Source organism: Pteropus vampyrus, unplaced genomic scaffold, assembly GCF_000151845.1.
Source record: "Pteropus vampyrus isolate Shadow unplaced genomic scaffold, Pvam_2.0 Scaffold257, whole genome shotgun sequence".
NCBI lineage: Eukaryota > Metazoa > Chordata > Mammalia > Chiroptera > Pteropodidae > Pteropus > Pteropus vampyrus.
Window position 1 is genome coordinate 178,401 of NW_011889038.1, and position 14,185 is coordinate 192,585.

The following is a 14,185-nucleotide window of genomic DNA, read 5'->3' on the forward strand; positions in this document are numbered from 1 at the left end:
GGGAGGCCTCTCCCGCACATGGCCCTCCTCCAGACCCAGGTCCGCCCTGTGGAGGGCAGGTCCTGCCACAGTGGCCTTTGGCACCACTGGGCCTGGTTCTCTGCTCGGGATCGCACCCAGGAGTGAGACAGAGGGGGGCAGTCTGGAGCCCTGGCTCTGAGCCTTGCAGGTGACCCTGCCCAAACTCCTGCTCAGAGCCTGAGTTTCTGCACCTGTCGGACGGGCACACACACCCCTGGGCCTCCTCCCCGCAGCGGCGGTGAGGATGGAGGCCGTGGTGAGCTGTGACGCACGGCCCGCCAGAGAGCAACGACGTCACTGCTGTGGACGGGGCAGGCCGGGGACTCGGCCAGACAGGGGGCCACCAAAGCCAACCCGGCCCCTGGCCCCAGAGCAGTCCCAGCAGGAGAGACCACAGCCCTGCGGGTACTCACCTCGTGCTGTGAGGAACAGGGGGGTGTTGAGATAGTTGGACGCCAGCCGTTTCCTCTGCAGGGGACAGAAAACAACACCAAACCACCTAGCTGTGCGGAGCCCTCCACGGCTGCACTGCCCGCCCGGGACTCGCCCAGGACGGGCTGCCCACCCGGACTCCCGGCTCTGGCTAGAAGCAGAGACAGACGCGGGGGACGCAGGACGCAGGGCAGGGGAGAGGCGGATCAGCGGGGGCGAACGTCAGCAAAGGCTCTGCCCCTCACCAGGGCAGAGTCCATCCCTGCTCCCCGGGGGGACATCGGTCCCGGTCAGGAAGGACGCGTTAGGGACCCCCAAACTGGGGCAGATCAGTGACACAGCTGAGAGCTAGTCGTCCCTCTGTCTCCTACATCTTCTTCCTCGGCCGCCTCTGGAGTCAGGTGGGGAAATGAGGGGCATCAGGGGTTGGCTCCCTGACACCCACTTCCTGGCACATGGCCCAGGAATCCTGGTGGCCAAAGCTCCACATGCAGAGGGAAGTTTCCGGTACATTCCAGAAGGGTGGCTCTACCACCACAGGCCATGCTGGTCCAACCTTGGTGGTTCATGGCGGCTCTGATTATTCAGACTGTCCTGGAGCCACGCGGCTGGCCGTCAGCTGCCTCTCCGGATGAGGTCGGGCTGTGCCGAGGGCCTGGGAAGGGCCCGTGGAAGGCTGCTCTTGAGGCTGCGTGTGTGTCCAGGGCCAAGGTCATAGAGCTTTGCGCCATGGCTCTCGGTTTGCTGATCAGGTCATGTCTGACCTGGCCGCAGACCGAAGACCAGGGTGTGGCTGTGCACATCCAGGGAGCAGCGGGTGACTCCACCAAGGAACACGGCGAAGGGGACAGGGACCTTATCGTACGGAGAACCCACCATCTGCTTGGGTGGAGGTCAAGGAGCGACTCGGGGACATTCTTGCAAGTGGAGCACCGTGTTCGAGGCGCCCCGACTCAGGGGCGGGCTCGCCCAGAGACTCGAGGAGGAAGCGGACGGGTATAAACACGCACGCGCGGCCTGCTCCGCGGCAGCAGTGGGCTGGGCGAAGCTGGAGGCCACTGGCGTGGGGGGCTCCAGCCACCGCTCTCCGGCGGAGCCCCTCCCGGTGCACCGGATGAGTCGGGGCCACTGGCCCGGACTGACCAACACCCCGGGGAGGCACTTTTTTGACCCTCCAGGCCCTGTAAAGCCTCGAAGGCAGTGACAGCTCGTCCGGAAAGTGCCAGGCACTGGCCTCTGGGGACACTGCTCCGCTGAGGAAGGCCGCCCCTAAGAAAACCGCTTTCAGTCTGGGGGACGATTCCTGGGTGCTGCTCTCCGCTGCCTGTGACAGGCGACATGCCTGATAATCACTGGGCCCTGCGGCCAAGCCTTGCGCCCCGAGCAGCTTGCGTGAGGAACACGACCACATTCTGGTCTCCTGCACCGTCTCTCAACGGATTCCGAACTCGGGGTGAAGAAAGGCTGCCGTCAAACCCCGACTCCCATCCCAGGAGGGCGGGCGAGGGAGCCGGCCCAGGGACCGCCCCCCCCAGGCCCCCAGCGATGGCGGGGCCTCACCTCCGTCTCCAGGAGGCCGCTGTAGGCGGGGTTGGCTGTGCTTCTTCTCTTCCGCTCTTGGCGCTTGCTCTGGATTTCTGGAAAGGCACAGACGCAGCGGTCACTGGATCCTTCCTGCCCTGGACACCACCGTCCCCTCCTGCCTCGTGGCCTCTCCATCTGCATGGCACCCACGCCCGCAGCGGCCCCAGGCGGGTTGGGGCCTCCAGCCATCACTCACTCCGAGGCAGGACAGATCTGCCGGCCTCTGAAGGACCGATGGGCAGGAGGGTGGCGGGTACTGAGATCCAGGTACCCGCTCTCAGCGCGGGGTCCTGTGTGCCATCGTCCAGCCCAGGACTCTGGGGACAACACACGCCTGTTGGTCAGACGCTGGCCTGGCTGGGGAGCGGTGAGGCTCTGGGCCTCTGAGGCAGCCTGTGCTGCTCCGGTAGACAGACCCTTCCAGGGCAGGTGTGGTGCGTGCTTCACGCAGTGACAATGACCACTGCATGACGTCTGTCTCCTCCCTCTCTCTCCCTGCGTCTATCTGTGCGTCTCTCTCTCTCCCTTCTGCTTCGTCTGCCAGGTAGGACCTGTGGCCGGCTGTTGTATATAGAGCTGTTTTGACATTATTTTCTAATCTCTGTCTCTTGGACCTGAGTTCTCCTTTTAAACTTTTTCAATGTTATTTGTGTGTTTCCTGTAGGCACCTCAGACCCTCTGTGGAAGAAGACAGGGTCCAAACAAATAACTGTTTACGGTATCGTGCGTGAGGGGCGGTTCAAAATGAAGACTAATAAAAATCATAACAATCGCAAGTGTATTAGCAAAGCGCTCAGACCTCAGTGTCTACAGCAACCGTGCGGCGTGAAGATGCAGCCTGCCCCATGCTGCAGACGAAGAGGCTGAGACTCACAGGAGGCAGGGAAGGGGCTCCCCCAAAGTCGCCAGCTCTGAGCGGCCCACCTAGGACCTAAACACGCCCTCTGACCTCTGCTGGGCACTGTGGTGTTCATCCGTTTCCTCTGCCGCTTCGACTTTTAGACGGAAAAGCAGACTAGTCTTCCCTCCCAAAGCCAGACTGTCGTGCGTGGGGTTGGTGGGGGGCGGGGGGTGTTTGCACTTTATAAAGCATCTTTAGCCGGCAAGGTCAGCGCCGTGGGAAACATGGGCTGGGGGTCAGGAGACCTGGACTCCAGCCTGGGCCTGGGACCGACTGGCTGTGTGACCCCGGGCAAGTGAGCCAGCCTCTCTGGTCTCAGCGTCACGAGCGCCACGAGAGGGCCAGTTTCCGTGCTTCCCAGCCCTGAGCGTCTGTGGCGATGGTCACGGCTGATCGGCAATGGCCCTTGTCAGGAAAGCCACACAGCGCCTGTAGGGCCACACCCACCTGTCGCTCAAACAAAGAAAGGCTCTGATTTCGACCGATGCAGACAGGAGTCCACAGGACAGCAGGGGAGGTGGCGTGCTGGGCATGCCCTACCCACGAGGACGGTTCGGTCATTGCCCCGCTTTATGGATGGAGAAACTGAGGCACAGAAAAGCTAAGTAACTTGCCCAGGCTTAAGCGCTCATGAAATGGGAGCTGGGTGGCCTGGCTCCAGCATTACTGTGCCTCCACTCTGGGTGAGGGGACCCACATGGCCCCTCCCGAGGAAGGAGGAAGCACCCCACCGGGGTTCCCGCTATCAGGCAGGGTGGGGGAGGGGCTCTCTTTGTCGCGACCGCTCCTGAACCTGGGGGGCCCAGAGACCCACTGCGTCGGTCTGATGCCAACTCACCAGACCGCCCGGCCCCCACCCCACCCTGCGTGGCGGCCCCGGCCCTGCCGGCCCGCACGCGGACGCTCACCTTCCAAGTGCTCCGTCGTGACCAGACCTAGCGCCACCATGAAGGCGATTTTCTGAGGGGAGGAAACAGAAGCGTTACACATGGCCCTCCTCAGGCATTCATTCGTTCGTTCATTCATTCGTTCATTCATTCGTTCATTCATTCATTCATTCATTCATTCAGCGTTTGCTGAGCACCTGCTCACGCGGCCGGTTTCCTTAGTTTGAATCTAAGGGCTTTTCTCTGCCCGGACCCCACTCAGCAGCCACGTTACATGTAGTCGCTGTGTCTCCTCGGCCCCCGGGCTGTGACGGTCCCTCAGACTTGCCCTGTTTCTGCTGACCTTGGCAGTTTGGGGGACAACTGGGCAGGTATTTATTTTGCAGAATGTCCAGTTACTGGTTTTTGTCTGACGGTTTTCTCAGTGACACCGGGGTCGTGGGTTTTGGGGAAGGACCGCGGGGGTGAGGTGCCCTGCCCACCACGTCTATCAGCATGATGTTGGCCTTGGTCACCTGGCTGAGTTGTGCCCGTCAGGCTTCTCCACTGTGACGTCCGCCCTCCCCGTTCTGTCCTCTTTGAGAGGAGGTCACAAGGCACAGCTCACACTCACAGACGTGACGTGGGAACTAGGCAACACTGGGTCTTTTTTATTATTATTATTATTTTTGGACCATGTAGACTTTCAAAAATGTGTATGTAGCAGAATTTATCAATATTTTCCTTTGCAGTTTGGATTTTTGACTCTTGGCTAGAGACTCTGAGGTTATAAGCCAAGTTGCTTGTGTTTTATTTTTAGTACCTATGGTTTCAGATCTTACATTTAAATTTTTGATCCATTTTGATCTCTTGGTGTGTATGGTGTGAAGTATGGATCCATTTGTCCAGAGGACTACTTACTTGTTCTGCTACCATTTATGGAAAAGTTCCTCTTGCACTGACTTAAGAAGCCACTGTAATCATATGTTACTGTACGTGTCTGTCTACGTATTTGCATCTTTTCTGTGTCTTCCATTCTGCTCCTTAAATCTGCCTGTCTAGGCACGAGCGAGTGTGCCGGTGTCATAGCAATCCCGTCAGGTCAGAATCCCTCCCCTGCGTGCCTTCTCTGCGTTCCTAACTTCTTCACGTGAAAGTCAGAAACCATCTGAAGCAGTTACGAGAATGAGGGGATCACTTGGTATATGCACTGAGACGATGTTAAAATTAAAAATTAAATGAGGACATAATGACAACCTTATAACATTACATTTTCCTATCGAAACCACGCTGAGCCTCTCTGTTCTTTTTGTCTTCAGGGGGTTTAAATGTTTCAAGGGGGTGCTGAATGCTATTTTTATGATGACTCCCAGGCACTGAATCGTTTTGTTGCTGCAGTAAATGGGGTTGTCTACAAAGCTGCTAACAGGTGTCTAGGTATTTCTGTAAAGGCAACTGGCATCTGTGCATTGGTATTACACCCGCTGCCATGCCGAATTCTCTGACTGTCGACAGGAGGTTTTCATCAGTTCTCCTGGGTATTCTATGCTATCTCAAATAGTGACTGTTCACTCCTTTCTAATTTTGCATTTCTATGCCGTTAAAAATAGTTCTCGATTCGCCAGCTTTAAATGATATTCTTTGATTCGTTTAAAGTCCCGACTACGACAGACAAGACCACCTGAGAGATTATGCCACCTCCCAGCCTCTCTCCCTCCCTCTGCCAACTTCCCTTAGATGAGTCTTTTACACATTTTCGGAGTGCGTCATCGTTCGACTTGCTTCCTTAGCCGATTTCTGTTTTACTCTGTAGTTAATTAAATGAGGTGCCTGCTTCGGTGTTCCTGCCAGGGGCTCCGGTTGTCTCGTGGTCGAAGGTGGTTGAGCCTCTAGTAGTTTCTCGTGAATGGCCCATGGGACCCCCATTTCCTGAGTTCTTGACAGATTTTATCTGTCACCCTTCAACTTGAAGGCCAGCTTGGCTGGACAGAAAATCCATGACTCTTTGTCTCCTTAGGTTCTAGCAGATGTTGCTCTGCTGTATTCTGCCACATCGTTCTCCCTTTAAAGTCACCTGGTTGTTTTTTCTGGACACCTAAAGGACCCCCCTTTGGTTTCCATTGAAAGTCAGTGGCTCTACTGGGTTGTGTCTCAATGCCGACTATTTCCCCTGGAATACACATCAATGTTTCCTGGTACCTAGTGTGTCGTGCAATATGTAAATTAAAGTATTCCTTCAGTAAACTTTTCTTGAATTATATTTTAAAAACACCAAAGCATCACCCCATCAAGAGGAGTGGAATCCATGAAATTCAATCCTATCAGATGTTTGCTGTCCTTAATGCAAGACTAGGACTGAAGACATGACGAAGGTGGCCGCAGAGCCGCTGGAACATGAATTCTGCAGCTTTGGCCAGTGGATGGCAATCCAGGGCTCGGTGTGGTGCCGCCTGGTTTCCATATCATTTCTGGGCCCAGTGGCTGACTGGACAGTGGCCGGGACTCTAGGAGGCCCCCAGGACTGACACCCGCATCACTGACCTGATTTGGGAAGGCTGAGCTGGGCAAATACGGGGGCCGTGGAGCCTCTGGTCCTGCCTCCTGGTCTCATCAGGCTTCTGCTCCCTCCCCACTTCCTCTGCAGAGGATAACTTCAAGCTCAGTTGAGGACAGGTAACAGGTAGATCACAGGGGCCAAGTGCCCGCGTTATAGCCAAATTCACATCGTCGTGGGGGAGCCTGGGAGTTTCACTGTACTTACTCTGCTCCATCATCCTGGTGTTCTTATTTGTAGCCTCCAATTATCTATGCGTTGTATCTTCTTTGCTTGTCTTCTGTAGGTACCACTTTCTAATATTCAAAAAACTCATTTTTTTGTTTACTTTTCTTACTTCTGCCTTCTTCGTCCCTTGCTGTACTGTACCTAGAGTACCGTGTGCTTATCCAGTTACACACTTATTTCTGTGATGGTTTTTGTTGTTCTTTTCCTAAAGAATTCCAGCTCATGTTTCATTCTGCACAGTGCTTTGGCCACTGAGCCATCTCTTCCCTAAGTCCCTGTGGATGTGTCAAATTTGCCTTATAACTCGGCCACCGTCCCCCTTGATGGATGTTCCTTTAGTATACACATAATACGTCTTCTCTACTCCTGCATTTCAACCTTTCTGTGTGGTTTCGATTTAGGTGGACATCTTACAAGCAATGTACAGTCGGATCGGGTTATTTTCACGTCTTTGCTCGCTTTTTATTTCTGCTATTTTTAAGAGGAGAACCCTATTTCATTTGTATCGTGGTTGTCGATTATCTCTGGACTTATTTCCTCCCCTTTATTCTGTATTTTCAGTTTGTCATCCTTTCTTTTTACCTCCTTTCCTATCTTCTCGGGGGAAAAAAAAAAGTCCCGCATTTACTTCTTTTTCCTTTGCTGATATGAAAATGACAGGTGGCATTTCATTATTTTTAGTGATTATCCTAAATATTTTAAGCACATGTTCTTAACCATACATTTTTCTAATGAAGTCTAAGGTTATTCAATATTTCTACCATTTTCCCCCAAATGACACTGACCTGACCATGTTCTAACTCCCTCTAAACATCTCTGCCAAACCTGTTCAAGTTGCCTAGAATTTTCCTTTCACCTGTTTTGAAAAACAAAACTAGTGATTTTTTGTAGTCTATGCTTAAATAAATTTATCTGTCATTTAACAATTGCTGTGCTCACTGGGGCTTCTTACACCCACTGCTCTGGCCTGGCTTCACTGTCTTGCCAAAGCACAGTTCTTGTCATGATGGTTTTGTGAGTGATAAAACTCTTAGTCTTTCTATGTCCAAAAATGTCTGTATTTTGCCCTGGCAACATAATTTAACCAGCTATAAAAGTTCCTGGCACGACCCTGAGTGAGGCATTTGGCTGCTCCAAGCCTGGGGTTTGCATATCCTAAAACAGGGACACTGTCCCCCCTCCGTGGGTGGCGGTGGGGGTTCAACACGAGAGCCACACGCGTGTGCGTCCCACCTACACCTGATGCAGACTGGGCGGGTGAGGTTGTGCCCGATCCCCGGGGACCCCCGGGTGTAGGGTCGTGTGGTGTCCTTCAGGAGTGAGTAGGGCAATCTCAACCCTAAAAAAGGAAGTTATAACAGGTCCTTCAGAGAAGGTTTTGACCTTGGTCATAGGAAGAGCAGAACACACCTGAGATTAGCACTAATTGTAGATATCCGCTCTGATTCCAGAAAAAAGATTTGTAGTGCACATACATACACAACACATTTCAACTGAAAACAGCATAAACAAGAAGGGGGAGACACTGAGGAAAATAAGACACGCGGATACGGTCCGGCTTCACACTGCAGGCCAGAGGCCCCGGACGATCACTAGAGGTGGGGCACAGACTGGGCTGTGAGCTCCCCAGCAGCCAGAGCAAACGGGGAGACAGAGTCTCTGGAATCTCTTGGAAGTAAGGGTGGGGAGGCTGAGGCCGGCCTTGTGACCTCCTGGGAAGGTGATCGATAGGGACCTTTTCAAACCAATCATCATTATTTGGAGGAAGGGCTGGGAGCTGCCTGTGGGAAATTCAGGGAAAGAGACAGTGGTCAGCCTCTCCACGCCTGTCCTGAGCAGTCCAGCTCTGACTGCTCCCCCTTAAAGTGACCAAGGTGGAGGAGGTCAGCGAGGCACAGGACTTAGGGTGCCTGGAGCAGGTGCCGAGGCCAGACTGTCTGGCTGTGGCTCCCAGCTCTGACCGTCACTACTTCTGGGCCTCAGTTTCCCCACCTGTACAAGAAGTTAACAACAGTCCCCAGCGCACAGTGAGGGCTGAGTCTGACCCACGCTGAGTTGCACCTGGCCAGCAGTAAACCTTCTACATCAACGTCATCTGCGATTCCTCACTCACAGTTCTCGGGACCCGACATCTACTGACATCCTCCTTCCTACGAGGCCCGAGAGCCCTTCTTGGGCCTGGCAAACTCAATGTCCCCTTCTGCTGCACGTCCTGTGCTGTCTTAGCCCACAGGGCAACCAGCAGGCTGGCCCCCACAGGCTGCATGGAGCCCCAAGAGCAGGCATGCAGGGCTCATGGCACTGGGAGCTTGACAGCCACTGCCCCAAAGCCGCCATTACAGATGAGCCTTACGGGCACCAATCAGTGTTTCTTCAGAAAAATATCTGCGCCCCCAGCCAACAACCCAGGCTCCCCACTGGCTCATTTGACAAAGTTTCTGAGATGGCTGCTGCTCTGCCTCAAGCTCTCCTAATCTGGGCTGTCACCAAAAGGTTCAAAGCCTACCACAAAGTCCCACGTCTGGAGCACAACAGCTCCCAGCCCCCTTTAAACAGCAACTTTAATTAAAGGATTTTCACACCGAGATGTATTGTAATTGCAAGTTCTACGTAAGCCATTGCGCATATTTATGCTAATTATGGAGTTAGATGTAATTACACTAATTGTGTAAATGCACTAATTGTATAATTGACCAAGATATACTCGAGAGAACAAAGAGAATCCACCCAAAAAGGCTTCCCAAATGTTGAGGGTGTGGCGGGACTCCCCGGCAGACAGCGGGGTGCTTGTGGGAGCCCCGGGCTGGAGCCGGCCCCAGACCTCACCGCACACACAGTGGGCACTCGATGCTGCCCTGGAACTGAATGACCGTCTCTCTTGCTCAACAAAGAATGGCCTTGAACTAGCTGCTGCCTCTCACACCTCCATCAGGGCACGTGGCTGCGTTAGCCGCGCATTGTCCTTCATCCTGCACGTGGGGTTAGGGAGCAGGTGCTGTGTGCAATTTCCAAAAGTTCTACGGGCACCTTCAGGAGACATTTGCATCTCCTGTGCCAGCCTTGGGCAGCAGCTGACTTCTAAGCCATTCATGGTCCTGTTCTGCCCCGCAGCAGGTACCATAGGTAGGGCTGACAGAAAAGCCAGGATTGTTTTAGGGCCACATGCTGCCAAGAGCAGCTGCTCCCTGACAGACCTGAGCACAGGCATGGACGGGCAGGGACAGGTGGGCCGCGGCGGGCTTGGGTGTGGTGCAGAGCCACCCACAGAGCCCTGGCACTGCCACGCCACCCTCCCAACAACGGTGCCAGGAGGGGGGACGTGCATCTCCCATTCCAGAGACAGGCATCAGACGTGACCTGCCCCTGCGCCCGTCACACCTCTGGAAACTGGCCACGCTGGGACACAGATCCAGGCAATCTGGTTCTAGTCTGGCCGTTGCCCCCCACTGCCCTTCGGCCAGCGAAACAGTGAGACGAAACAGCCGAGACCTGGGCTTGCTGGGCAGGTCTGGCCCGGAGCTCCTGCCGCACAGGGCCGCTGTGCCCTGGGTGTGTCCCGCGTCCCCGCCCCCTGCACAGCGCCAGGCCCTGTGGGGTAGCCGTCCTACCTCGGGGTTCTCCTGGCTCGGGGGCCGATCTTCCTTCCGCTTTTTGGTGGCCTGCGCTCCCTGAGATGGCGCCTCCGTGGGTGGCCGTGCCTCCGCTGTGCCCTCGGGCTGCACCTGCACCTGAGGCTGGATGATGATGACCTGGAAGATGGCGTGGAGGGGTGAGGGGTGACGGGGTGGGGAGAGAGAGAGGAGGGAGGGGAAAGCTGAGAGCGCCCAGCGGGGGCAGGGTCCAGAGCCCAGGGCCGGGTGTGTCCAGCACAAAGGGCACGGGGCCAGAATGGCAGGATCGCAGAGGAGCAGGGAGGCTCACACCGAACGCGAGAAACGGGCCTGGTCTAGGGACCAGGAGGGCCTGGTTCACCCCGTGCTGCCGCTTCCCACTCGTGTGGCCTCAGGGAGGACCCTCGGCCTCTCTGAACCTCCGCTTCCTCCAAACACCTCCCTCCGGCCCTCGCTGGCTGCGCTGCCAGCTGCCCACTCCCCACCGGGCCTCTTGGCCACTGTGTCTGAGGCTCTCAAACCTGGCCTGGCGGGCAGGTAGGAACAATGATGTTTTTCTCACTCTGAGGAACCCTGCCAAGGCCAGGGGCGGGGAGGGGATGTGGAGAAGGGGGACGTGGGCTCCAGACCCCGTTCAGCATCGCCCAGGGCGGCCCCACTTCCACCATCATGGACCCTCATCAGAGATCGGGGTTCTCACTGGATTCGATCCAAGGGTCAGAGGCTGAAAAGTCTAAAAGCGACTTCTGCAGCTGAGCCTGGGCCAGAACCTCTTCATCTCTGGCTCAACCATTTCAGTTATTTTCTTGAACAGAGAACTGGAGAAGAATCATTATCTTTCATGAGTCCAGGGAAAGGAATTCACCAGGTACAACCAGCCGAGGTCGGGCCCAGGCCAGGAGTAACGCGAACCTGTACTTATCCCCTCTAAGGACGTGCGATGCCTATCACATGGATTCGAGGCTCCTATTGATGAAGAGAAAATGCATCCTCTTTTTCTACTGTCTTAAGGGAATGTTCTTTGTTTTTCTGTGTAGCACCACTTAAAACCCCAGAATTCTCTGGATGAAAAAAAAAATGCCCTTTCTTACATTCTTGGGAAGAAAAACATTAGGAGTCTCAGTAGGAAAAAAGGTCAAAGAATATCCTCAAACGAGTTGCACAGGGTCAGAATTCTTGAAAAGCACAGGGAAAAACATCAATGCTTCATAATAACCAAATAATTCAACTTTCAAGAAAGAGCATCTGTTTGCACCAATTAAATGAGCAAAAAATATTTAAAATGACAACACTAAGTGCTGGTGAGGCTGCAGTGAAATGGGTACATTCAGCCGACAAATATCTGCTAAGCTCCCCTTCCGGACCAGGTGCTGTCCTGGGTACACGCCTCCTCACTGGAACACGCCCTCTGACCACACGCAGCCCCTGCTGACTACTCAGGCTTTTGGAATTCCTGGAGAGACCATCTGCGGGTGGGAGGGCTCGAGAGCATGATGCTCCCAGAAGTAAACTGTGTGCAGCAGCACCTGGCCGCAGGACAGAGGAGTGCCAGCGTTCGAGCTGGGAAGGAGAAGGGACACTGGCCGTGACCACGAGCAGGGCAGCCTGGCAGACCCCAAACCGGGAACAGAGGGCAAGAGGCCGAAGGGAGGACGTGGCACCGTCATCACAGCCTCACGGGCCTCAAACAGGAGCCATGAGGAGCTCAGAGGGGAACCGGGAGGGTCTGAGTTTTAGTTCTAAATCTTGGCAAGAAATCGTTGATTTTCCATTCAGGGGCCTGGAGTCTGAAAAGTCCTCGGCCACCTACCTCCGCCAGAGGAGGCCCCACCGTGCTGGGTCCTCCCCCAGGCATCCAGTCGGCCGCTCGTCTTATTAGTTAATTGATTCTTCCAACGAGGGCAGCGATGTGTCCACGGGGCTTCGTTCTGTGTCCCTGGCATCCGTTCATTCAGCCACGCATTCTTTCAATCACACGCCCGGATGCCACCGCGCGAGTGCTCATTCACACCCTATTCATTCACGTGGCCATCCGACCATCCCGCCATCGGGTCATCCATTCTGCCCGGCCAGCCCCCATGGACACCTGCCTCACCTGGGGCCGGCCCGAGGGCGCCCCTCACCTTGTTGTCGGCACTGATGAGGAGGGGCTGCACTTTGAGGCTGTCGCTGACCACAGACACGGCGGTGCTGGGGGTGATGGCGGCGGCATTGCTGGGGGCGGTGGAGATGATGGCATAGGCCACCCCAGCACTGCTCAGAGGGGAGGTGATGGCGGCGGGCTCGGCGAGGGCCTGGGGCTGGCTGCCGGGCGTTGGCACATGGCTCACGGTGTTGTTGGCGGTGGGGAGGGCTGGGCTGGGGTTCTTGATACTGACCACGGTGGCCTTCTGGAAAGTCGGGGGCTGCTTGGGTGGCCGATCCCGGCCTGGGGGGAGGGGGAGGCTGTCTGGAATCAGAGTCTTTGGCCTAACCTGGGGAGGGAAGGACAGTTGCATGGTCAGACAGACACACACGGTAAGGCTGATGACAGGCATGGCGGAGGCGCAGCCCTGAGCAGAGCCAAGACTCAGGAAGAACAAAGCATGGGCACCGACAGGTCCTGGCTCAGGGACTTCCCATGTCAGAGGTGAGGGGACAAGTGCCAAGAGGCCATCCTGAGCTCGGGCTGACTGGCCGGGGGCTCAGGGAGAGTCACTCTGGGCCCGAGTCCCTCCCAGCTGAACTCAGACAAAACGGTGCAGAGCAGAGGGGACGGGAGGAGCCAGGGGAGTCAGCGCAGTGTCTCCATCCACGTCCGACCACAAGGCGGCCAAGCTGCCCGACGCCAGGCTCGGAGCCCGACACCAGCTCCGCTTCTGCGTGTGGAAGGCCCTTTGGCCCTTGCCAGCCGCGGCTGCCGGTGGTCACCAGCTCCGGGACTGCTGTTCCCCGCCTCTGAAGAGGACCAGCCAATGGGGTGAGTGGCATCAACCAGGACCCCAGCTATTGTCTCCAGCTCACGTCAAGGCTGGGCCGCTCTGTGCCCTGCCGGCTGACACCGCATAACCCGGATCTGAGTGTGGGTGAGCTGGGCCCAGCAGCAGGGGCCGGGCTGTGAACAGGAGCTCAGCCAGCGGCTCACGGTTGGCCCAAAATGTGTGGGCCTCCAAGCCAGAGAAAAAGTTTTCGGGGGACCCCAGAGCTCAGGACTTTTTAGCCTGTGCCCTCTGGAGCTATGCGTGGACCCAGGCCCTGGCCTCCACCTGCAGGAGCCTCCCGCCCTGCACCCTCTCCTTGCTCTGGACCTGTGGCTGGTCCCTGCCAGCTGGCCCCCACTGCAGGCTGCCTATTCCGGTCCCCATGTGGCCTCCTGTGACAACAGCAGGTAGCAGCCGGACCAGGTATTCACTAGGCACCTTATGGCCTGAGCTGAGCCTCCTGGAGGCCACCAAGTCAATGGCAGGTCCAGAGGTTTGCTGGGAGAGGGACAGCGAAGGTAAAACATACAGACAGAGAAGCAAAGGATGAGAGGCTGGTGCCGGGCGACGGCGGAGACAGCCCACGCCTGCATGCACGCTCGCGTGCATGTGCACACGCCGGGGTGGAGAGAGGCGTGCGGGGCCTGGTACATCTCACCTGAGGGAAACGGCGCCAGCCCAGGGCACTCAGTCCAGGAGGCGATGAGGCCAGCTGACTTGTCCAAGGGCACAGCTGGTCGGGGGGGCCCTGAGTGGCACTCAGGGCGTGGGGGTCCCGCCCAGCTCAGTGCCCACCTAAAACCTCGGTGCTGAGGGGCTGGGGTCACAGAGCGCAGGGACGGACAGACGGACGCACAGCCCGGGGCCCGCCCACGGCCGCTTACCTGAGGTAGCACCGCCGCTCCTTGCCTGGCCAACCTCTGCAAGGAGCTGACCTGAGGACCTGTGACAGGCACTGCAGTGATGGTTCCCAAAGCCTGGAAGACAGAGGACGGTGGCGCTGAGAGGGGCCAGGCCGACGTGCGCAC

General features: G+C 56.4%; 1 protein-coding gene across 1 annotated transcript in view; it reads right to left on the reverse strand.

The window, feature by feature from the left end:
- Positions 1-14,185, reverse strand: part of PHF21B (PHD finger protein 21B) — a 69,544-nt gene that overhangs the window by 7,806 nt on the left and 47,553 nt on the right. The window contains exons 4-8 of the mRNA XM_023520344.1: positions 12,321-12,671; positions 10,195-10,335; positions 3,847-3,898; positions 2,014-2,090; positions 435-489 (exon numbers count right to left, since the gene is read on the reverse strand). Of these exons, the coding sequence (XP_023376112.1) occupies positions 435-489; positions 2,014-2,090; positions 3,847-3,898; positions 10,195-10,335; positions 12,321-12,671 (676 nt within the window). The remainder of the gene's footprint in view (positions 1-434; positions 490-2,013; positions 2,091-3,846; positions 3,899-10,194; positions 10,336-12,320; positions 12,672-14,185) is intronic.